The following is a 23,947-nucleotide window of genomic DNA, read 5'->3' as shown; positions in this document are numbered from 1 at the left end:
GATTGTTGTGCTAGTTTGATACTATCTTTGGATTGACGATGCGGAATCAAGGCTAAATGAATGAGCCCTAAGGACAGTCTCAATTCCTATAAAGTCATGAAGACACTATACATAGAAAGTATATTATCAATGGATGATTATTCTTCAAAATAAATTTTGTCAAAACACACATCATCTCTCTACTATCATGTACCTATCAATTTTTTTTATATCTAGTTCTTGTGTAAACATAGTTTCTTGCCTAAGAAACCATTTCATCACCTTTAATTTCTCCCTTAGTTATAGAACTACATTAATCAACATCCTAATTATTGAATATAGAAACCATCTTTTTTTTTGTTAGGAGTGTCCTAACGTGAGAACGACAAAACGTCATCATGTAATTAATGATTCATGCACAATGAGGTAGCGACCGTGCATGATAATTGCATGCGTAAACATCACTCCATCCTTTCCAAGATTATAATCAGAACGTACGAATCAATTGCAACAGCACCCTGAAGCGCTCGCAACCAAACTCAACACATATAGTCCAATTTTGGCAAAAAAAATAAATAATGAAGTTATAATTCTGCATGCGCCAATTGGACGGCATTTAATCCATTTGTATTTATTTTTCCTGAATCCTGATGATGAGCTGTTTGTCACTACGTTAATAATTAACTACTAGCCCCATCAAAGGGATCGATCAAACTAATCGATCATCATACCTGCCCATAGATATGATGGATACTCTCCTCTTTAGATATGAGGGATAATATATACTCCATCTATCCCAATTTAAAGACATTTCAAAAATCTTGAAGAGTTAAAATATTTCAAATTTGATTAAAATTATAGAAAGAATCATAAAGATTTATAATATCAAGTAGATATACTATAAAAATATAATTAATGAACCTAATGATACTTAGTTAGTATCATAAATGTTATTATTTTATCATATAAATTTAGTCAAATTTGTGATGTTTTGACTTTACAAAATTCTTAAAATGACTTATAGTTTGGGACGGAGAGAGTATATAATTTGCACGTAGTACGCTCTACATGCTACATATGGTAAAATGCATGGGATCCGACACCATCATCTATTCATATATACTATGTACGTATACCACTCCGTATGATCAGAAAAAGATGCAATTCTAGTATAGTGTTTAGTTATACTAGAATTGCATCGCTTTTCATTATGTATATATGCGTATACGCACACACATGAATATGCACTGTCGTACGGCCGGATCGATCAAGATAACTAAGGCTAATTAATCTACAAACACAGGTTATACTTGCTTTTCTTCTGTTTGCTTGTTCCATCTGCTAGCTAATAAGCTACTCCCTTGATGGCTATATATATAAAGTTTTTTCCTCAAAAAATATATAAAGTTGCTACTGGGCCATTGCAATAATGATAAGAGGTAGAGTTGGAGAAGAAAGAAGAAATGGACACCAATCCAATTAGCTAGGTAGGTACGTAGCTGCTATCTTATCGCTTGAGCTTATCTGCCGAATCTGTCAGTCATTCAATAGTGTTTTTCTCTCATAATAAATTAGCAAACTGTACTTCAACCATGGCTTATCAGCCAAGTGTTGTAGAAAACAAAAGCTGCCGGTACGGTCTCGCTCTCGCCCCCATATTATGTGATCATCGACGATATTTATGTACACACAATCAAGTACGGCTCTGTTCGTTTGGGCGCGCTTTATTACAAATGGCTTGTTTAGTTTCTATCTAAAAAGTTTCGTACCATTACATTAAATGTTTGGATACATGTATGGAGCATTAAATATAGATTAAAAAATAACTAATTGTGTAGTTTACATTTATTTTGTAAAATGAATCTTTTAAGCCTAATTAGTTTATGATTAGACGCTAATTGCTATATAGTTACAAATGTGCTATAGTACCTAAAAACTTTTCTTTTCAAGAACTAATAAACAAGGTAAAAACTTTTTACCCAATCACATCGAATGTCTGGATACATGCATGAACACTAAATATAAACTAAAAAGTAACTAATTGCATAGTTTGTATGTATTTGTGAGAGTACTTTGGAGATGCATGCATGATAATAATACTTTGATACCGGTAGGCCGGGACAATAATATAGTTACCAGTTACTGTACTATTTTACGTTAATGACGCCTGCATCTGCAATTCCATCCCATTGTGAGCAGGTGTGTGGTGTCGTGCGTGTGACATGACTTGCGCCCAATCCAGTCTAGGCGGACACGTACAGTCGTATGTGGAGCCAACTACCTTGGTTGACATGAGCTACAAACATTCATTGACTTTTCCTTCACCATCTGACTTTTGTTAGCTTGTTGTTCAAGGGACAAAAGCCAAAGGGTTAGGGGAAAAAAAGTGCATTGGCATATGTACTCCGTATACTACTCGTAGTAGCTACCGCTGACGCTGAGCCGCTTGCTAAGGCAAAGGTCTAAGGCCTTGTATAGATCAATTTGGACTTTGACATTGTAGTTGTTTTGTTTTTATTTGACAAACATTGTCCACTAACTAGGCTTAAAAGATTCATCTCGTGATTTACAGACAAACTGTACAATTAATTTTTGTTTTCATCTATATTTAATGTTTTATGTATGTACCGTAAAATTCAATGTGACGGAGAATCTTAAAAAAATTTTAATTTTTGAACTAAACAAGGCGTAAGTCTGAAAGTAAGGTAGGCTGACAAAAAGGCCCAGTCAACTAACGAACTATTGCTTGCTTCACTCAAAAAGAAAAACTAACGAACTATTGCTTGTGCGACCAATCTTTGAATTTTCCATGTACTATATCGCATCTGTTTTCTGCTCCTGCGTCATATGGTCGGCATGGCATGTAATACAGGTAACAGGCTTGAATGAACATGAGTTTGTTTACCTAATTATAAGGACTATTAAAATTTAAATGAAGCCACAAATAAAAGCGGGGATAGCTCACTTGGGAGAGCGTCAGACTGAAGATCTGAAGGTCGCGTGTTCGATCCACGCTCACCGCACTCGTTTTGTTCGGCTGGGCTCAAATGGAAGCCAAGCGTTTTCCTTTTTTTTTTCTATTACGAAGCCTGCTGGGCCAAAATATAAGCCAAGCATCTCCTTTTCTTTTTCATTTTTTCTCTATTACGAAGCCTGGGCTGGGTCCAAATCGAAGTCAAACATTTCCTTTTCTTTTTCTATTACGATTTTTGCTCTGCTGGGCTTTTGACTGAATATGTGCAACCCAGTTTGGGTTTTGGAATGGCACCAAAAAAAAAAAAAAAACTCCACTGCAACTATCACATACAAAACCTCTTGGATGCATTCCGTTACCGAGTTATGAAATCCTGATCAAACTACAGCGTCAGTGCAGCTAGCATCAGCCCTCGATTCGATTCCATCCAGTTCATCGCACGATGCATTTCGTTATCCTATTGTTGCAATTGGATTTAAAAATGTCTGATGGCTCATGGCTTCCACAAAATTGGGCACAACACAACACACTGCTCAGTGCAAAGTCATATGTCAGAGATATCCATCCAGGATGTCTCCAACACAAAAAACCTGTCCATCAGATTGAGTTCAATTTATCATCATAACCATCGATCCATATTCTTTCTACAACACAGGCCATGCTAAACATCGTTCTATCCGGTCAGGAAGTCAACAATAATAATACAGTACATCAGATAGTAGCAATTCCTACGAAGATCCATAGAACAGATCATTTCGGACTTGGTTGGACCAAGTCCAGTCGAAATGAGGAAGACATCACAGGCTATCCCATGAATCCAGTGATGCCAAGCTTGTCGGCAACATTATACATCACTAGATCATTCCACACTGGTCCAAATAACCGCTCGCCTCCAACAATGAAAGTCGTGGCCCAGGTTATCAGAACAACAGAGAAGATGGTGAAGCCAATTGCCGATCGCACAACATCTGCAAAAGATGCTCACATATGTAAGAAGCTGAAAATGGCCACCGCGTGATGTAATGGCATTGGCATCTAACCAAGGTAGAGAGGGTAACAGTTGAACGTGTGAGAGAAGTGAGAGAATAACATTTATAATGCAGTTAAACTGGTGAGGATGGCAGATCCTTTTCTGATGACAAGGCAGAGGACCAATTAAACCCAAATAACCTCTAATTAGAATATTTCTTTTCTGAATATACACAGTTTACAAAAAATTCCAATATAATTGCCATATATCCAATCAACAGACAAGTAGAGATCAGATTCTATTGAACCAGAGTACCAAACAGATATCCCCGAGGGGTGTAAGAATGTGGAAGCCTTTTCAGATGAAAAAAAGATCCTGGATCTCTCTCTTATCTCCATAATAAGGAGATATCCCAGTGAACCTCATAACAACTTGTAGCAGATACCAGTAAGACACTGAGAAGCCTCAAATTAGTTGAAACAATGGTGTCATCAATACTATCTTCATAGCAAGAAAATGTGTATGTTGTATCTTCCCAAAATTAATCGAGTATTTGATTTGGCAGATGAGAATACAAAAAAAGAGTGATGCTATTTGAAGCAACTAAATTACAAAGCATGGCAGTATGGTCATATATAAATAAACATAATTATTTTGTAGTTTGTACAAGCTGGCTTAGCTTCCAAATGCATGTAACTTATACAATCTCTACTCAGAGGATGCTTAGAATGTGCTTCTGAAAACTAAAACAAAGTGTAAAGAATAGAATTGATGTTTCCCTGAACTAAAGATCACACACAGACTGTAGCTTCAGTTTGAACAAAAAAAATCAAACCGATCCAATCCAATTCTCCAGAGTCATAGGACAACTACTCTCCTAAGAACTCCTGTACATGTACACGCTTGCAAGGATGATAGAAATGTTTCAGCACCCGACATCCAACATCCCAAGTGATGCTAGTGACAATTCGAACCGAAATTACGATTCAGACAGGTTAAGAGCAGCTGAAACCCTCAACGCGCCACATACTAGCATCATTAAAGCTCAGATCTCACGCGCGAGAAGGAAGAGAGGAGACGAGGAAGGGGTCGCAGTCTCACGGGGGCGGATGGAGGCGAAGGCGGAGGGCGAGGATGCGGCCGGCGACCGGAGGACGGGCCAGAAGTAGTAGCAGTTGATGGCCCAGAGGAAGGGGAGGCACGCGAAACCCCAGAGGAAGAAGCGGCGGGCGTGTCCTCCCGCGTCCTCCAGCGGCAGCCCGAGGGGGCCGTCCACCGTCACCCAGGCCGCCGGTGGAGGCGGGAAGCGGGGGCCGCGGGAAGAAGGCCGGCGGCCGGTGGCGGACGGGCGGGGGAGGAGGCCGGACTCTTCGTCTTCGGGCACTCCTGCTGCGACCCTTGCCTCCATTGCTCTCTTCCGGTCTTCCCCTTCTCCTTTCCTCCGAGTCTTGGTTACTTTGCTTCCTCTTGTAATTGTTGTTGTCTTTGGTTTTCTTTCTCCACTTTATTTAAATCCACTTGTAATAAGTTGCAACTCTCAATTTTTTTTAAAAAAAATCGTAACTCAAATTTAAGGCTATATTTGATACGAGGGTTCATTGCTAGCTAGAAAAAAAACTAATTAAAATTGGCTCTAGTGCATTCAAACAGAATAGCTAATACATGAGTTATGTTAGCTAAATTTTCAATAAGTTGTTAGCCAACTAGCTCACTAGGGGTATCAAACAGATCCTCAGTAGGAACATATAAAAATTTAATTAACTTTCATAAGATAGCATCGTGAGTGAAAAAAATGCAGGTTTGAATGACACTTTCTAGGTGTATATGATAAATGATATATATGAATAATAAGAATATACTAGCCTAGCAGTTAAGAAAAAGGTAAATCTCTTTAATTATAGTTGCCAGAATAGTTATAATTCAAAAAATAATTTTGCAGTACATTTTATTTTTAGAGTAACAAGTACCCTCCATCCCAAATTGTAAGTCGTTTGACTTTTTTTACCTCAAGTTTGACCACTCGTCTTATTCAAAAAATTTGTGCAAATATAGTCAAATTTAAGTTATTCTTGAAGAACTTTTATTAATAAACCAATACACAATAAAAAAGTGATATTTTGTACAAAACTTTGAATAAGATGAGTGGTCAAACTTGACATTAAAAAAGTCAAACGACTTACAATTTAGAATGGATTGAGTACATTTTGATTAAATAAGTCAAATATAGGATGCTTTTTACCCATCAACCATCACAAAAAAGGTATTCTACTTTTTTTTCAGCCCTATAGTTTGGACAATACATATAAGATTTTTATACCTATTTGATGTTATAAATCTTTGTAATTCTTTCTATAAGTTTAGTTAAACTTGAGATATTTTGACTCTCCTAGAATTTTGAAATGACTTATAATTTGGGATTGAGGGAGTATCAAAACACCATAGGTTTCATTCAATAGTGTTAGAAGATCCAATGACATGTTGCTAAATCAATCTAAGTTTTTTTTTCCAGACATGCAAGAGTTCTCATATCCATCTCTTAAAGTTAGAATGAGTGTTTATGTGACAAAATTCGCACTTCCCTATCCAACATAACAGTATCCTAAATCCTCTTCTGTTTCTCAAAATTTGGGTTCCATGTTGTTGTCCACCCTATACGTTATTTTAGATAGAGGAACTATATTAGAATATAGGGTAGTTAAATTTAGAAGAACTCTTGGAGGTGCTCCTAGCATCATGGCAATCCCATGGTATCGCAGCTGTGTGGTGGTGCATGCTGCCATTAGGATGACATTACTTTAGAGTGTATTTGGTTGGAACAATTACCCAAGGAGCTTCGTCTGATTGCCACATCTAACCTCATACACTCAAAATCCGTTGACGCCTGAAGCATATTGATCCTAAAATCTGGAAATCTAAGGTTGTTATTTACAGTTAGGTCGTCATATTTAAAATATTTATCCCAAAATCTGGAAATCTTGATGAGAGGGCATCAAGAAGCCCATGATACACTTTGACTTAGGCCTTGTTTACTTCCAAATTTTTTCAGGAAAACGGTATTGTAGTATTTTCGTTTGTATGCGTGATAAATATTGTCCAATCATAGACTAACTAGGCTCAAAAAATTCGTCTCGCAAATTACAAGCAAACTGTATAACTAATTTTTTTAATCTATATTTAATGTTTCATGCATGTGCCGCAAGATTCGATTTGACAGAAAATGTTGTCCATTTTGCAAAATAGGTGAGGAAGTAAACACGGCCTCATAACATGCCGGATAGGCATATTAAGCCATAGCATTATATCATATCATAATCCCATTGTTGTTGTAATTCCTTACAATACTTGTCCTTTTCTGGTGATCAAATGTGGAAACATAAATTATTAAACAGTTTTTTCGTCTGTTTTTGTTTGTTTTCATCCCTAATGTTAGTTGTTAGGTGGCCAGTTCAATCGGGGATGGATGAGGCTAAAGTGCTAAGCATTAAAATGTTAACAACCCAATTAAGCGTATATATGATTCTCACGAAATAATCATGAATTAAATCGCTGGTTATGAAATTAGGGTCGTGACAAGTTACGTGGCATGAACAGGTAGTACGAAATATGAGTTTACTATATTATATAATATAAGAAGTGCTGTACAACAGCAATTATGAAATCTTGTCATCGTGGCTTTCGATGTCTTCCTTATTTCAGCCGAGGTGGCAGAATTGCCTGATCACTGTGTGTTGGCATTGTCATCTGTGTACAACACCGTGTCCTGACCCCAAGGAAAGGACAGGAAACATGCATGGCTTGGCGGTGGCGCGTGCATGCTACGGTCTCCTGCGACTGCGAGAGGCCGCCGGGCGCCGACTATCATATCCTCTCGTAGTCGAGCTTGTCCGACTGCAACGCAACAAATCACACGACACACAGAGTGAGAGAGATGAGTGATTTAAATAGTTTCCTGATGATGCATGGCAAATTGGCAATTGGTTTCAATACCTGAATCACATACTACTACTAACTTCTACTTATTCAGATTCAGACGAACTGCAGGGTGCAGGCACATGCAGCAGAACAGAACAATGTCAAGTGATCATAAGAGTAGTAGATACTACCTTGATGAGCATGTATGTTGGTAGCCATGCCGGTGGCGTCGGAATCCCTACCCAAGCGATCTGAATGCAAAAGAGAGACAGAGGAAGACGATTTTGTTTTCATTACATTCATTCACTCGTCAGGAAAGACACGTTGGTCTCAACTCTGATGAACATTGTAGTGCTGCAGGCATGCATTCAGAATGCATGGACTGAAGCAGCAGGCATATATGCAGATGGAAGTAATTAACGAGGAATTACCAGGGCGTATTCTCCGGTTTCAAAGTTCCTGATGTCCAAGACCTGCACACACACACACACACACACACACACTCGCATTGGTTAATTGGTATGAAATTTAAAAGACGATCGAGAAGGTGATAGATGTGGATCTATCTATCAGCAGATTAAAGAATGAAACACTAGCAGTAGCAGCTACTGTACTAGTACTATACACTGTGGTCTGTGCTGATGAAGTGATCGACGTTCACGATCAGCGGGTACACACATGGGCAAGCATATCTGCAACTAGCAGTAAGTATAGTGTGATAAAGGCAAATTAAGTAATCACCTCGCCGCGGTCTTCGTATATGTAGTCCAGCCCCTTGTAGAAGGGCGGGTGTCCCACTGACAGATACTGATGAAATCATCATATAACGTGCATACAATAGATCATGCATGGACACGAGTCAGCAAAATATATATGTTGTACTAGTAGGCTAGTAGCTATAGCGCTTGCGAGCAAGCACGAGAGGTTTTACAAAGCGGTTGAAGCTGAACTGACATTGATGCTGTTGAGGTATTTCTCTTTGTCGACCCGCACAATCTGCCCTTTCTTCACTGCACGCATACACGCACACGAGACAGATCGAAGCAAGGACCCTCAGTCAGTTCGGTTCAGTTCAGTTCAGTTCAGTTCATATGGAGCTTAAGTACTACGTAGCTCACTATAGCTACACTACATACACCACTGGAATCAATAACGGCTTTGCGTGTCTTTTGATGATGAAATGAAATGAAATGATGAATGAACATGGCCGTGACCGTGAGACAGATCGAGCTAGAGGTGGTGTCGTGGTCTTACTCGAGTAGACCGGCTTCTTCTTGAGGATCTTCTTGGGCGCCGCCGCGGCCTCTGCCGCCTTGGGAGCGGCCGGCGGCGTCTCCTCCCCGGCCGCCGCGGAGGCCCTGCAGATGTGAGCGGCAGAGCGGCGCCGGGCCGCCGCAGCCGTCGCGACCAACAATAATGCCGCCGGGGACGCGCGCGCGAAGAGCGGTCGGGGCGTCGTGGCGAGGGCTTCCATGGCGTGACGGGAGATTACTCAGCAGCCTGGTGTGGTGGCAGTGGCAGACAGAACAGAGGCAGGTCTGGTCTGGATGGATGGATGTGCCACACGACAAGAGCCACACCCAACACCGCGGCGGATAAGGCGATACGAGACGTCTCGAGAGGGACGCTGCAAGTCGGGCCTGCTGCCAAGTGCGAACCGGGCCGCACATGCATGTTCGGTCACGCCCAACCCAACAGAACAGGTGAGTTTCTTCTTGATGGCCCGTAGTTCGCCCAGCCCAGTTCCTCCGTGGGTCGTCCTAAAAAAACATTTTGCCGTGCAACTGGGCCTAAATTTATAAAATAGATACTGTAGTACTTTTGTTTATATTTAACAAATATTATCAAAATCATGGACTAGGCTCAAAATATTCGTCTCCGAAATCACAGGCGAATTGTGCAATTAATTATTATTTTTATCTATATTTAATGCTCTATACATGCATCAAAAATTCGATGTGAATTGTAAATTTTTTTTGAACTAAACAAAGCAGGAGCTCTCTACTTTGACTTTTCCTTGTACGGCTACTGCAGCCTACTCTACCTTGGAGTTGCTCATTCTCTCTCTCTTCTAAGGCCTTGTTCAGTTGGTAATTTTTTTGAATTTTAGATACTGTAGTACTTTCATTTATATTTGGTAATTATTGTCTAATTATAGACTAACTAAACTCAAAAGATCCGTCTCGTAAATTACAGGTAAATTGTGTAATTAAATTTTGTTTTTGTTTATATTTAATATTATATACATATGCCATAAAATTTGATGCGACGAGGAATGTTGAATTTTTTTGAAAACTAAACCCGGCCTAATAAAAAGGGAGAAAATGTCATTTTTGTATTCTTGGGGGGAGGAGAAGGCTTGCATTGCATTCTCGGTTGCTTAACCCATAAGAATTTGAACCATAGATAAATATGTGAAAAAGGCGCATCCTTTCAACTCCAGCTAGTATGATGCGCCATGCAGCATGTGTAGCTAAATTTGTTTATTTCAGTCTTTGGTTTCCATTGCAAAAAAGTGTGAACAAATACATGCAAGTGCACGAGGAAAAAGGATTGCTGATATGTCCTGGCCTATCACCACCAAGAACAAGAAGCGGCCGATTCCCATCCCATTCACAAAAAAACAAACTCGCTGGTCCATGCAGCGGATGGAGGCAGCAGTGGAACCGCACAAAAGCAAAGCCTGCCCAGGTGAAAGAAAGCGAGATCGGGGGGGCAAAAGCGGGTGGATCTCGATGGTTCACCAACGCCATCGACACAAGGTTTGACTTCCAAGTAGGCCCTATCCACAGTCACTGGCGCGCGGGCCCACCATGTCCGAGACCGTCCGGTTTCGCGGAACAGGAAAAAAACGCAGGCCTAGTTCTTTGCAGAAAAGCAAAAAGTTTTCAAATTGAAAATCTTTTGAGACATGCATAAAGCATAAAAAATAGACGAAAATAAAAACTAATTGCACAGTTTATCTATAAATTGAAAGACGAATTTTTTTATTCTAGATAGCCCATAATATTTGACACAAACAAACAAAAGTGTTACGCTAGCTAAATCTAAAATCTCTAAACGAAAGTGTTGACGACGCGTGCCGGCCGGCGTGCGCGTGCGGCAGGTAAACTGGGACTCGGCTTTGTTGGCCTTGGTGAGCGGGCGTCGATTCTTCCAACCTGCCCCCATCTGCCCCCGCCGTCTCGTCTGACACCCACTACGCCGCGGTCCCGCGGTTCGTCTTCACCAAAACTTTGTCCGAACCGGATGGGCCACGCGGCGTCGCGGCCCAATGGCGGCGCCGGCGACGGCGACGGCGAGGTGGTGCTGCCCTCGCGCTTCGCGCGCTTCCGCCGCCGCCTCCGCCACCGCCTCCACCGCCGCCGCGGCAACGGCGACGATTCGGCCTCCGCCAAGGCCCTCGCCGCCGAAGACTTCGCCGGAATCGCGCGCATCCGGATAGTCAAGGTTCGTACGCTGCGCGCTGCGACTCCGCTGCTACGATCAAGCACTAGTCTAGCACCATGTTTTGTTCCGCTTCGGTGCGGCCAGTGGAAGCGGAATCCGTGGATTTGATTCGTATCGCATCTCTGACTCTGACTCCGTGTTTGATCCTCTGATTCGGTTGGTGGGGGGCCAGGCCGATATGCAGTTCAAGGACAAGTTCTTCGCGTGCCTCTCGCTCGGCGAGCGCACGTACCGCACCGAGACGTCCGACAAGTGCGTCCTCCTTGCTTTCCTTTCCTTTCATCACTACCTTTACTACTCGACTCGAGAAATTTGCTATGTGCCATTCCATTCCATTCCATTCCATTCCATTCCATTCCATTCCATTCCATTCCTCTGCAAGAATATTCCTGTCTCACTCTCATGTTTGAGTGCTGTATCCCTCCGATTGCTAACTCTCAAACGTCTGCCTTCATATTGTGAATTGGCTTTGCCTGCTGTACTTCCTTCTAATTTGAATTGCATTTATTACCACCGTAGTGAGACAATACTATCCAGTAATACCTACTACTGGTACCGTTTTTTTCTGATTCGAATATGTGAACCTTTTTCTTTTTCTTGCAGCACGCACAGGCCTGTGTGGGACTCGGTGAGTGAGTGAGCCTCACATTTTCTCTATGAAGCGTCAACCTACTGAAATGTCAATTTAAGATTGCATCTGCATCTAGTTAAGCATTGTTATGATACTGCTGATAAATTTGCAGGAAAAGAAGGTCATAGTAGAGACAAATGGTCCTCATATTGCACGTATCTCTGTTTTTGAGGTATGTGGCCCTTGGAATAACTAAAAGCATGTTGAGTGCTGCCCTTGGATTAACGAAAAGCATGCTATCTACGTGCCTACCTGTATGGTTTTCTGTTACAGTGTAATCATTTTTTTTATACACATGCTTCCAAACAAGCAAATTAGTGGTGGACAGGTTCATAAGAACTTTTATTGATGGAAGTAAAGTTATATTGCAATATATAGACAGTACCTTTACAGCTTTTACTTAGTAAAGTTATATTAAAATACATGCCTTCTACTTTGCAGACGAACCGATTTTCAAAGAATACTTTGGTTGGTTACTGCGAAGTTGATCTCTTCGAAATGCTTACTAAGGTAACACCAATATTTGTCTCCCTGTCCGGGCTATTTCTCATTTTCTTTGGAGAGGCTCATGTCATCTTCAGTCTAGTAGGCTGCATACCATTTAGCTAGAGTAGACCCTAGGGAATGTTTTGTGTCTTTTTTAAGTTAGATTAGAGACACTATTTCTGCTTGTTTTGGTGATTAAGACTGGAAGCTTTCTTTTCCTTTTCTAATGTAGATATTATGTTGGGGATGCTCCTGAACTTGAACTTTTCTGTACAGGACTTGGAGGAACACTCTGAGGACCTTCCTCTGTTGGACCCATCGTCACCCAATACTAACGTGGGCAGCATATCCATCTCCTGTCACATCGAAGTAATTGTTCTTGATTATTTGTCTTTTTATTTTATGAGAACTCACAGAGCATTGTTCATGTACTGATTTTATTTTTGTCCATTTATTCCATTGCAGGACCCTGTTGAAACAGAACAAAGCTTTGCCCGCCGTGTCTTAGCTATAGTGGTATTATTTTAATACTGATACTGATACCATGTCTTCATATATGATTATTACTTACGAATCACATCATTGGAATAATGGAGCATGCCAACGTTTTTCATGCTATTTTTAATTAATTGTGTGCTCATGATATTTAGATGTGAATCATATTAATAGCTTATAGCTGTAACAAGTGAATGCATTGGTACTGCAGCAGTTAAGCTAAGAACTGAGGTAGAGTTCCAGCAGAAGACTCGGCACATTTGACTAAAAGACAATGCTCTGCAATGAGTGTGCTTGTATTATAATATGCCTTATTTACTGCAGTTGCATCCCTTCTAATTTTGTTGTTCCTGCTGTTTTTACCAAGTGTCAGACTCAAAGACAATATTCTTTGATGCACAATGATCGTAATGTTGCTGAATGCTTTGGAATATGATGCTCATCAATTTCTTTTTGCGTGTATTGCCTTTATTTCTTTGTGTTCCACCCTGCAAGACATAACATTTCCCGCACTGCAACAGGACTACGATGAAGATGGAACACTTTCCTTATCTGAGTTCTCAGACTTGATGAAAGCTTTTGGTAATAAATTAGCAGTTGCAAAGGTTAGACTGTACTCCATTTTCTTGGAGAGTATGTTCCCTGTATTCACTCCCTTCTGTTGAGTGCTTCTTACTAATTTCTTTCATACATAGATTGAAGAGCTTTTCCGTCAAGCAGATACAAATAGTGATGGCATAGTTGACATAGATGAACTGGCAGCCCTACTGGCTGATCAACAAGAAAAGTAACAATTTGCTACTCTGTATTTTGTTATGTTTTGAAATTAGTTATTGCTTTTCTCGTAAGTATAGCAGTATCATCGATTATGCTGCCCTCTTTTTCAGAGAACCACTTATAACTAACTGCCCTGTCTGTGGTGAAGATCTTGGGAAATATGATAACATAAATGATATGATACATATGACACTTTGCTTTGATGAGGGAACTGGTAATCAGATTATGACTGGTGGATTTCTAACAGATAAGCAGGCTTCTTATGGGTAAGATGCTTCATTTATTGACGTGTCTAGTCTTATTTCTGCCATTTTATCTTGTTCATTATGAAATATCATGAAAGTATGAGCAAGTTATACTATAGTCACATAGTTGTCATCTGCAGGTGGATGTTCAAGCTCAGTGAATGGGCACATTACTCCACATATGATGTTGGTTTGCGCTCCGGCTCTACAGCTTCACATATTCTGGTGTGTTAAGTTGTTCCACATGGTAGATTAACTTAAAAGTTTTGAGTGATGCAAGATATGGCAATTGTACTGTGCCCTTTATTGAATCAACGCTGTGATATAAGGTTTTTGACCGGCGAACAAAGAGGATAGTCGAAGAAGTTATTGATGGAAAAATTGTATTGTCCATGAGAGCTTTATACCAATCAAAAGTAGGCCTCACTCTTATAAATACAGGTATGTTGGATCGAATAAGATTAGTTCGTCTCATATTCCCACTATTAATTTAGATGATCATATGCTGAGGTCCACTAGATAGACTCACTGAAAATGATCTGTATTTGCTTCACTCCTGAGGATGGAACCATGGAATCATACTAAAGAATCCTAGTTTGGAATTGACCTGTTGTGATGTACAAGCTTCCTGCAATTGATATTTAGTTGGTGAAGCAGGTCATGAACAAGAAACCAACTGTTTGGTCACCAATTACAATCTTGCATTTAAAAGGGAAGACAGAATTCCTGTAGCTCGTCACCCCCTTGTGCTTATGTAGCTGTAGTCTGTAGGCAAGAGTAACCTAAATAACTATGGGCTACTTAGAAGCCAGTGTACAGATTCATTCAATGTAATCACAATGGTGTCATGCAGGTGTTAAAGACCTCTTGAAGAATCTATCTGAGAAGCAAGGAAAAAAGATGAACTCAACGGAATCTGCAAAAGATATTCCCAAGTTCCTTGAGTTATTTAAGGTGCAGAGTATGACTAAAACTTTTTTTACTTAATTCTTGATGAAGAACATGCACAGTTGCACATGATTTGCAAACCTAACGAACCCTAGAGATCATGTGATGTGGAAATATTCTGTGGTCCCATGTTTATGTTGTAATTGCGTACTGCCACTGCCAGCTTCTGCTTGAGTTATGCTCATATGCTGTTTGCCTGTATTTTTTTTCTTATTTTCTTTCCATATTACAATGAAAATGCACTTAATGTAAGATAATCTGCTGCTGCCCCTCTCTTCTGTTTTGCTGCAGCAGTAGAATTGGGAATCGGTCAGCTCTGCTGACTACTGCTGAAGTATGGCATTAGGCCAACTACTTCATGTACTAGTTAGTACAAGTAAATGTATGGCAATAGGCCACTAGTTGTAATGGCTGATCTCATCCATGTAGGAGTAGTTGGGGCTGATCTTAGCCATACTCTAGTCATAGAATGAACAGTTCAGTTGCAACATCAGAGTTCAGTTCAGTGCTGGTGCTTGTGCAGTGTGTGCTCTGTTCTCATCTTCTTCTACCTCTAGCCGTGAGTGAGAGTGTGAGTGTGCTGGTGAGCTGATTGCTCACATGTGCAGGGGTTTTATGTGCCAACACTTACAAGATACACAAATCATTATATGTCAGAGCTATGTTAATTCCAGCACTTGGTTGGTTCACTTTTAATTTTCAAGTAACATAAGTAGTATGGAGTCAAAAGTCCTTGTCCTTGGATATATATGGAATAAAACTTTGAATTACAAAAAAATTCTAAAAAATAGTGTACTTTTAGGAAGCTTTCACAATATTTTCTTGTCCTTCAAATGGTGCAAAGATATATATAAAATATGCGCTATGTGAAGGTGGGATCCCAGAAATGTATACTGGTTATTGAAGGCCTGCTTTTGGTGAGTGATAGAAAACACAAAAGCAGGAGAACAACAAACCCTTTTCCTCATTCAATTTCTATTTTTTTAATTTACATAGAGTCCTTGGAGGTAATACAAAATCCAGTCTTCATTTGTTCTTCCTCTGGCAACAAAAATCAGTCTTTATCTGTTATCTTTTCAGCTCAGCCTTAACTGTGTGGGAATTTGGTCCAGGATGAGTCTTCTTCAATAGCTTGACTACCTCTGTTGATTCTTGCTAAAACGCTACTCCCTCCGTTCCAAATTATAAGACATTCCAAGAATCTTGGAGAGTCAAAGTATCTTAAGTTTGACCAAAATTTTAGAAAAAATTACAAAGATTTATAACATCAAATAGTTATACTATGAAAATATAATTAATGAAGAATCTATGATACTTAGTTGATATCGTAAATATTATTATCTTATCAAATAAATTTGGTAAAACTTAAGATCCTTTGACTCTCCAAGATTCTTGTAATGTCTTATAATTTGGGATGGAGGGAGTAGTCATTTGGTCTTGGTATTTACCTGTTGATCCATTTTGTTGCTTATCTATCTGAAAATTCTGAATGTAGTTTGATCATTTGCATTTATATAAACCATTTTTGTCAATATTCATTGTATATAACTGCAGGGTCAAATTAATATGGATGAGGTCAAGGACCCTATTGAAAGTTTTAAGGTATGTTTCTGTAGTAGTAATTCAAGCCATCATGTTTACTATCTGTTGGACTTCCTATAACACCAATGTTTTCGGAATGAAGTAATAATAGAAATTGATGGGATGGCACATTTGATTTGATTTTGAAAAGTCTCATGTATGGGGGCTGAATTAGATTTTTTTTTTGTAGACTTTTAATGAATTTTTCATAAGAGGACTGAAGCCTGGTGCCAGACCAATTGCACACGGTGACCAAGACAGTGTTGCTACTTGTGCTGCTGATAGCCGTTTAATGGCTTTCAGTTCCATTGATGAGAGCACAAGGCTTTGGATCAAGGTAAAGGCACCAGTTGACCAAGAGATAAGACTTATCGAGATATGTCCATGCAAGCACAACGCGTGATCCTTCATATGGTAGAATGTTTAGTTGATGTCTCACTGTAGTATGCCTTCTGTTCCTAGGGTCGCAAATTTTCAATTGAGGGTCTCCTAGGGACCAGTGTGCACTCAGATGCTTTAAACAAGGGATCATTGGTCATTTTCCGGCTCGCACCTCAGGTACAGCTTTTAATCTCCTTGTTAAGATAAAAATCCTTACTTTTAGAAGCTCAATGTTTTATCGAAAATATACACTTTGTAATGTGCAGGATTACCATAGGTTTCATGTGCCAGTCTCAGGAACTGTGGAGAAATTTGTGGAAATTCCTGGGTGCCTGTACACGGTATAGAATACTTACTATATCAGAAGTATATCGGCATGTTTGTGTTATGTTATATTTCTTTTCATTTCTCAGCATCTTACTGATGCTGGTCTATTTGCATTTGACAGGTCAATCCCATTGCTGTGAATAGCAAGTATTGCAATGTATTCACTGAGAATAAAAGAGTTGTCTCAATAATATCAACTTCCGAGTTTGGAAAGGTTTGCATTTTTGCTCTTTTATTTACATTCTTAAAAGGTTGTCCAATGCTCATGTTGTTTAGAAGCTTCCCCAGTATTTATTGAATAGTTCGAACTGGTCTGACCTGATGCTACAGTTGAATTTGTCAATGTCTGTTAAGATTGATTGTTTATCAGGGTCTTTCTGCATTTCTTTTTTTGAGCAACACAAATGTCAAAATATATTTTATGATTCACTTGTTTACCGTTTTTTTGAGATGAACTGATAATAAAGTCAATACAGCCTGAAGCTTAGCTCCCTTTACTCATCATGTAATGACTTTTCTTGTTCCTGATGGCATGGTTCAGGTAGCATTTGTTGCGATTGGAGCAACCATGGTAGGAAGCATCACGTTCTTGAAAAAAGAGGGTGACTACATCCACAAAGGAGATGAGGTATTTTTCATGCATTTCCTCTTAATATATTGTGATAATTTCTTCTGATGTTTGTGTGAAGGTGTAAAATTATCTGTTTCATCTTTTCTTTTCTCTCTTCCAGTTTGGGTATTTCTCCTTTGGAGGGAGCACAGTGATATGCGTCTTCGAGAAGGTTCTCTCATCCTTCTCTGCTCACTAGCTATTTGTCCATTTTATACATACAAATTCTAAAACGAAACTATTGCTCATGAAACTTTGACTCTGTGTGGCAGGATGCGATCCAATTTGATGCTGATCTCGTGGCGAACAGCGAAAGGTCACTGGAAACCCTTGTTTCTGTTGGTATGACTCTGGGCGTCTCGACAAGGAACAAGGGGCTGCAAGTCCCGGATCTGCAGAAATTCTCACTTGAATGACTTAAGTAATATATGATATAATTAGGACGTCCAAGGACGTCCAACATGGTAGATAGCTGTAAATTGCGTGCAGGTTAACAGTAGGGTGTATAGGCAGCTACTAGCAACCACCACTTGATTTGAAAACAAGGAGATTTGAAGCTTAGCATTCAGTGCCAGATGTTAACTAGAATCAGACTGATCCACGCATCTTGATGTGGACTCACACACTTAACAGTTTTCTCAAGTCCGAATCAAAAGGCACCACGGGCCTGTATATGATACTAGCAGAATATCATGCAAATCCAATCAGTTAGGATTACCAATACATGGATTTCCTACTAGTCAGGCTAGAGGAGTCCTGGCCTAGAATGGAAGGGGAAGTAGGGAGTGGTGGAGCAGGCAAGATTGCTCCTCTGATGTTTCTTCTTGTTCTTGTTCCCCTCATCCTGCTTCACTCCTTGCTGTTTCTTGGTGATATCGTCGTGGGAGTCTTTGACGGAAGACGAGGATGGCTTCTTGGGGAACACCTTTGCGAGCGATGGCATGCAGGAGAGTCCCATATGGGCTTCTGGTCTGCTCTTCCACTTCTCCTGGGGACTGGGTGTGTGTGTGTGTGTGTGTGTGTGTGTGTGTGTGTTTATGTGTGCTTGCTTGACTGCTCTCCTGTTGGAAATTGGAAATTTGGAATGGCAGGTGGTACTCTGGGCAAGCACCCATTTGGCCATTTATATTATACCATGATGATGACTGGTACTGGGAGAGTGCCAAGGTGCCTCCAAGTTCCAAGCTTCTTCGTGAGCAAGATTGCCACTTCAACTCTAGCTCCTGCTGTCTCCATTATTTTTTTTAGAAAAAAAAATAACATAGCACGTGGTCAGCACTGCGTGACATATATGCTTACGTCACAAACATCACTGACGGTGATATGAAGTATCTGACAGGTGGGCTTGGGCTTGGACCTGGGCCGACGGTGATATGAAGCCCAAGCCCAGCTGTCATTGGCTGAGAGCTCACGGCATGGATCCAGGAGGGAGTGTATTTGCGTTTTTGTGGCTCTCACGGTTCCCTTGCTTTAGCTCTCAAACTCTGATCCGTGGTTTCTGCAATGACTAAACGTCTAAACGTGCAGTTCTGGCTTGTTTTTTTTTTTCTCGAAGGGATGATAGTTCTGGCTTGTTCAAATATGCAATGGTGAATGTCTAGAACTCTGTTATAACACACAGAGTCAGGAGGGGAACTTGGTTCATGGCAAGCAATTTGTACATTTCAGAATTATAGCTGTGATGGGAATGTCTAGAACTCTGTTATAACACACAGAGTCAGGACTCTCCCTCTCTCCCTGATGACCTATAGAGATTGCGATAAAAAATCCTTTTGCACTACAAGGCTACAGTTGCATGCCATCAACAATGAGCAACTGCACAGATCTTATAACGATCGACCTAAAAAACAACAGTTTCAGCGGTGAAATCACCATTCACCACCAACGTCAGTTTCTCTAACTTCCCCAGTGACCAGTGAACCTTAGATCTTTTTTTTTTTCTGTGTGGAATTACTGAACCTTAGATCTTATACCGAATATCTGCAGTTTGATGATTGAGTATAACATCAGGTCAATAGTTTATCCAACAATTCTTGCTTATTTGAGAAGTTAGCCAATTGTAACTGGATCCAAAAAAAAATAAAAGATTAGTGTTAGGTGTGCATGCCTTCTAAATCATAAACTACCTGTACTTCAAGATCTCTTGCGAAACATTCATTCATTACTGCACAGGTATTTTCCTTTCATCCAGTACCAATTTGGCATTTTGTAATTTACATAATGAATTTGCCTTTCACTACTAGACCTAGAACAATTCTAAATCTACAGCTCGTCACCAGTAATCACCACAGGAACAGGAACCGCCTCTGAAGTGATGGAAGCGAATCCCATCTCTCAAGATTATTTCTCTGTTCTCACTCCCGGATATCAGTTTCATGGTCGAGTGGCAGTCGCGGCAAACTCTCAGGTTTTTCATTACTCGGATCGGAGCAGATTGTGGCAAATGGATCATTCCAAATGCCACAGCTATTTTTTCACTGTGGCAACCCACCAAATTCTGCTCGCTGCTAGAGATGCCATCTGACCCTGTGCTAGCATTATCAGTGTTCGCCAACTTTTCTATCTTGGAAAGCATCTCTGCCAGTTTCTTGTATATTGCATTGCTCTCTGGATGGGACTTGTCACCGGCAACAAAAGAGTGAACTCCAGACCTTAGCTCAATCCAACTAAGACCAGGCTCTTTCTTCACGCCTCGCTCTTTCATCAGGTCTCGAGTTTTTGAAGCTAAGGATAGCTCACCAGCATCTAAATACATGTTGTAAAGAATTACATATGATGCTGAGGAAGTGGGTTCCAGATCCATTATCTGATCTGCCACAAGTTGGCCTCTCTCCATGTCTCCATGGATACGACATGAGGCCAGCAAAGACCGCCAAACCACAGCGTCATCATGGAAGGCTGAATCCCTTATAAAAGCCTCAGCATCAGCTAGCCTCCCAGCTCGTCCAAGAAGATCAACAACACAAGTAACATGCTTTATGGTTGGGCTCAATCCATACTCATTTTTCATAATTTCATAATACCTGCATAAGATCATGAAAGGGGGACGTATGAGGCATGTACACTATAGCAAAGAAAGTTGCACTGGAAAATGATCGAATGCTCTGACATGAAAGGAATGGAAAAGGCTTACCTGAGTCCATCATCAACCAATCCTCCATGACTACATGCAGTAAGGACATTGAGAAAAGTAACCTCATTAGGCGCCACCTTTGCATTCATCATTTCATTGAAAATGCGTAAAGCATCCCTTGCACAACCATGCTGTGCATGGCTTGATATCACTGCAGACCAGGAGACAACATCACGTGATTCCATTTCCTGAAATCTCCGAGTCACAGCATCAACATCCCCTGACCTAGCACACATATGTATGAAGGAATTCCCCATGGCAGTGAACCGGTTAAAACCATATTTTATGGCAAGACACTGGATCTGCTCACCGGTCCTTGCAACAGCTAAACTGGCACATGCATTCATCACACTCGACATTGTGAAAAGATCAGGTTTCAGGCCATAACATATCGATTCTTGGAACAATCTCAGTGCCTTCTCAAAAAGCTCATTCTGAACACACCCTGAAATCATTGACGTCCAGGTGACAATGTCTTGCTTAGGCAGAGATCTGAAACACCTGTATCCATCTTCCATGCAACCAGAGTCAGAGTACAAGTCAATGAGTGCACTCCCAATATAGTCATCGTCGTGGAAACTGTGTTTGAGTACTTGACCATGTATCTGTTTCCCAAACCCAAATTCACCAGCCAGGTTACACGCACGAAGAATACTTGAGAATGTGAATTCAGAAGGCTGCATCCCTCGACTCTGCATCTCTGAATACAGACTCAAAGCTTCTCTACTGACTTCCTTACCAACGGCAGCTTCATCACGACAGAATCCTGCAATCATCGCATTGAAAACAATCACATTTGGGTCTGGCACCGACTTGAAAAGCGCAACAGCATTGGTCAAGGCGCCTCTCTTAGCATACATGTCGATCATTGCGCTCGCAAGAAACAGGTCGGCGTCCAGTCCAGCCTTCACCACGCATCCATGAACTGCCTCTGCAATGTGCCGTCCGACATCACTGCCAGAAGCACAGCACTTGATGATGCTCCCAAGCGCGAAAGAGTTCCACCCAAGGCCATGGTGGCACATCAGAGAGAACACCTTCAGCGTCTCCTCACGTGCGCCGGCACGGACGTACCCGGAGAGCAGCGAATTCCACGATACGTCGTCGTGCTCCTCGGCGGCATCAAACACGCGCCTGGCCTCACCCATCTCGCCGCAACTGGCGTACATGCTGGCGAGTGAGTTGGACAGGAACACCCCGTTCCCGAGACCGTCCAGGACTGTCATCGCGTGCACGGCCTTCCCGGTCCTCAAGTCGAGCGCCCGCGAGCACGCGGCGAGCGCGGCGGCGTACGTGAACCGGTCGACCCTTAACCCCGCGGCGGCCCGCGCGCGCGCGAACGTCTCCAGGGCGCGGCCCGGGAGGCCCGCGCGGGAGTAGGAGGAGATGAGGAGGTTGTAGGAGACGGCGTTGCGGCGGGGCATTTCGTCGATCAGACGGGCGGCGTGGAGAGGCGCCCCGACCCCAAGGCGGCAGTAGGCGGCGAGGAGGGAGTTACGGAGGAAGAGGGAGGCGGTCGGGTGGGCGCGCGCAATGTGGGCGTGCACGGCCGCAACGTGCGGCAGCGCCGTGCAGGAGCGGAGCAGGTCGAGGTAGAAGGCCTCCATGGACGCCAGCGGCGGAGCAAACCGACAGGCCTTTGCACGTTGCTGGTCATCTGGCCGCAGAGCCGATGGTCATCTAGGTGTCCTGGTCGCCGCCGCCGCCGCCCCTTGGCCCCTTGACGGCCTGTCGGTGGCTCCGCACTCTGGACAGGCCGTCAGAGCGACCGGCCGCCGACGGGGATTGCTCAAGAACGGAGGGAAGCGAACGGCGGCGGCGGCGGCGGCAGGGGAGAAGCGGGAGACGCTTGAACTGGCATTTGGGTGAGATGGGTAGCCGTTGGATCAAAAACTTGCGGTTCGTTACACGCGTATGCACTCCCTACAAAACACAAGGGAGCGTCTTCATTGGCGTGGACAGCTAGATTAAATTTCTGATCCAACTAATGAAACATCGTGTGTTGTTGGTCATCCTGAAGAAGAGATGCTTGCTCCAAGATGATCTAATCCAATCACAGGCTAGATTAGGAACATTAACAACTCGTATGTAAATAACGCATCAGGCAGGTAAGTTGACATTGACGTGTTTGGCAATGTTATGCTCTACGTTTTTCAGCTTTGTTCCACATTTTTTTTAGCCAAACGGTTTCAGCTCTATGCACTCAGTTCGAAAAAAAGATAGAGTTATGGCACTCCACAAACTCCAGTTTTTGTAGGATGGAGTTTATGGAGCAGCCCAAACACCCTCTAAGCTTTAGGAATGATTGCTTGCCAATTCAAGCTATAGGAACGGTTAATTGGCCTTGGAATAGACAATCCGTCAGTTCCTCGTGTCCCTCACCATGTGTATATAAACAAAAACAACAGGGATCAATGAAATGAAAAGTTACAAGTTTTTGCATTTTATTCTTCCATTTATAACCGCTCTTGAGCTTATCATCCACTATTTTCAGTCACGAAGCAATGTTTTTTTCTCGGAACAAATCATATAAATGATCAGCCGAAAGCAGGATTCTCAAAACACAAGAATAGGAAAAACACAGGATTAAAGTTGCATGTCACTTGAAAATAGGAGAAGCACAGAAATTAGGAGAGAGAGAGAGAGAGAAAGAGTTTCCAAGAGGTTGAACCTCATGTTCAAGTTCCTCCAAAATTCCTATGGATCGAGCCATTCTATAGCAATTTTTTAGGATTTTAGAATGGCCATCCCTTGTTCCAAAAGGCAACATGGGAAAATTTCTTATAGGCTTAGAATCCTACAAAATTCGTCCATGAATCCTTTGTTCCAAAGAGGGCTACGGTTTACATTCTAACACAAGCACGCTCGTGCCTAGGCAGCCCCAAAAATAAATGAAGCACCTCGTGATCGTACACGATACATTCTGTGCGTGCGCCGGCATAAGTCGTATGTCATAGCTTTCACAAGTGCGACGTGCGTATACAAATTACACGCATCAATTGGTTGATCAATGCAATCACAGTGGCAATGTTGAGGAACTCTTTCCAA

The 23,947-nt window shown here is 41.6% G+C and overlaps 4 protein-coding genes and 1 non-coding gene across 5 annotated transcripts; 2 read left to right on the top strand and 3 right to left on the bottom strand.

The window, feature by feature from the left end:
* TRNAF-GAA lies at positions 2,930-3,002 on the top strand. Its single transcript has one exon. It is a non-coding gene; the product is annotated as a tRNA-Phe (tRNA).
* LOC8077391 (probable gamma-secretase subunit PEN-2) lies at positions 3,498-5,412 on the bottom strand. Its single transcript, XM_002456924.2, has 2 exons — positions 5,025-5,412; positions 3,498-3,921 (listed from the first exon to the last, which is right to left on the bottom strand). Exons 1-2 carry the CDS (start codon positions 5,329-5,331, stop codon positions 3,758-3,760), a joined length of 471 nt encoding a protein of 156 aa, XP_002456969.1. The 5' UTR covers positions 5,332-5,412; the 3' UTR covers positions 3,498-3,757.
* Positions 7,452-9,405, bottom strand: LOC8074097 (NAD(P)H-quinone oxidoreductase subunit O, chloroplastic). The gene is made up of 6 exons (XM_002456923.2): positions 9,090-9,405; positions 8,790-8,845; positions 8,577-8,642; positions 8,267-8,308; positions 8,027-8,086; positions 7,452-7,811 (listed from the first exon to the last, which is right to left on the bottom strand). The coding sequence occupies exons 1-6, from the start codon at positions 9,307-9,309 to the stop codon at positions 7,782-7,784; spliced, it is 474 nt and encodes a 157-aa protein (XP_002456968.1). The 5' UTR covers positions 9,310-9,405; the 3' UTR covers positions 7,452-7,781.
* Positions 10,973-18,489, top strand: LOC8077390 (phosphatidylserine decarboxylase proenzyme 2). Its single transcript, XM_002459092.2, has 21 exons — positions 10,973-11,285; positions 11,458-11,537; positions 11,889-11,913; positions 12,029-12,088; positions 12,358-12,426; positions 12,679-12,771; positions 12,868-12,918; positions 13,419-13,502; positions 13,593-13,684; positions 13,785-13,940; positions 14,060-14,144; positions 14,249-14,360; positions 14,773-14,873; positions 16,422-16,469; positions 16,639-16,785; positions 16,911-17,006; positions 17,096-17,170; positions 17,278-17,370; positions 17,698-17,784; positions 17,888-17,938; positions 18,039-18,489. Exons 1-21 carry the CDS (start codon positions 11,085-11,087, stop codon positions 18,180-18,182), a joined length of 1,950 nt encoding a protein of 649 aa, XP_002459137.1. The 5' UTR covers positions 10,973-11,084; the 3' UTR covers positions 18,183-18,489.
* On the bottom strand, positions 19,878-23,824 carry LOC8077389 (pentatricopeptide repeat-containing protein At3g13880). Its single transcript, XM_002456922.2, has 2 exons — positions 20,900-23,824; positions 19,878-20,789 (listed from the first exon to the last, which is right to left on the bottom strand). Exons 1-2 carry the CDS (start codon positions 22,504-22,506, stop codon positions 20,039-20,041), a joined length of 2,358 nt encoding a protein of 785 aa, XP_002456967.1. The 5' UTR covers positions 22,507-23,824; the 3' UTR covers positions 19,878-20,038.

This window comes from Sorghum bicolor, chromosome 3 (genome assembly GCF_000003195.3).
Source record: "Sorghum bicolor cultivar BTx623 chromosome 3, Sorghum_bicolor_NCBIv3, whole genome shotgun sequence".
Taxonomy (NCBI): domain Eukaryota; kingdom Viridiplantae; phylum Streptophyta; class Magnoliopsida; order Poales; family Poaceae; genus Sorghum; species Sorghum bicolor.
The sequence above is the reverse complement of the archived record's forward strand: the minus strand, read 5'-3'. Positions and strand labels throughout refer to the sequence as shown.

Bases quoted from the DNA above. Each gene is read 5' to 3' on its own strand.
- LOC8077391 (XM_002456924.2), bottom strand. From the start codon at position 5,331: ATGGAGGCAAGGGTCGCAGCAGGAGTGCCCGAAGACGAAGAGTCCGGC. The intron at 3,922-5,024 runs GTGAGACTGCGA...CATCTTTTGCAG, and splicing joins CTTCGCCTCCATCCGCCCCC to ATGTTGTGCGATCGGCAATT.
- LOC8074097 (XM_002456923.2), bottom strand. From the start codon at position 9,309: ATGGAAGCCCTCGCCACGACGCCCCGACCGCTCTTCGCGCGCGCGTCC. The intron at 8,643-8,789 runs GTCAGTTCAGCT...TGATTTCATCAG, and splicing joins AATACCTCAACAGCATCAAT to TATCTGTCAGTGGGACACCC. The intron at 7,812-8,026 runs GTAGTATCTACT...GTTGCGTTGCAG, and splicing joins CAACATACATGCTCATCAAG to TCGGACAAGCTCGACTACGA.
- LOC8077390 (XM_002459092.2), top strand. From the start codon at position 11,085: ATGGGCCACGCGGCGTCGCGGCCCAATGGCGGCGCCGGCGACGGCGAC. The intron at 12,089-12,357 runs GTATGTGGCCCT...TCTACTTTGCAG, and splicing joins CACGTATCTCTGTTTTTGAG to ACGAACCGATTTTCAAAGAA. The intron at 13,685-13,784 runs GTAACAATTTGC...CCTCTTTTTCAG, and splicing joins CTGGCTGATCAACAAGAAAA to AGAACCACTTATAACTAACT.
- LOC8077389 (XM_002456922.2), bottom strand. From the start codon at position 22,506: ATGGAGGCCTTCTACCTCGACCTGCTCCGCTCCTGCACGGCGCTGCCG. The intron at 20,790-20,899 runs GTAAGCCTTTTC...GATCTTATGCAG, and splicing joins TTGGTTGATGATGGACTCAG to GTATTATGAAATTATGAAAA.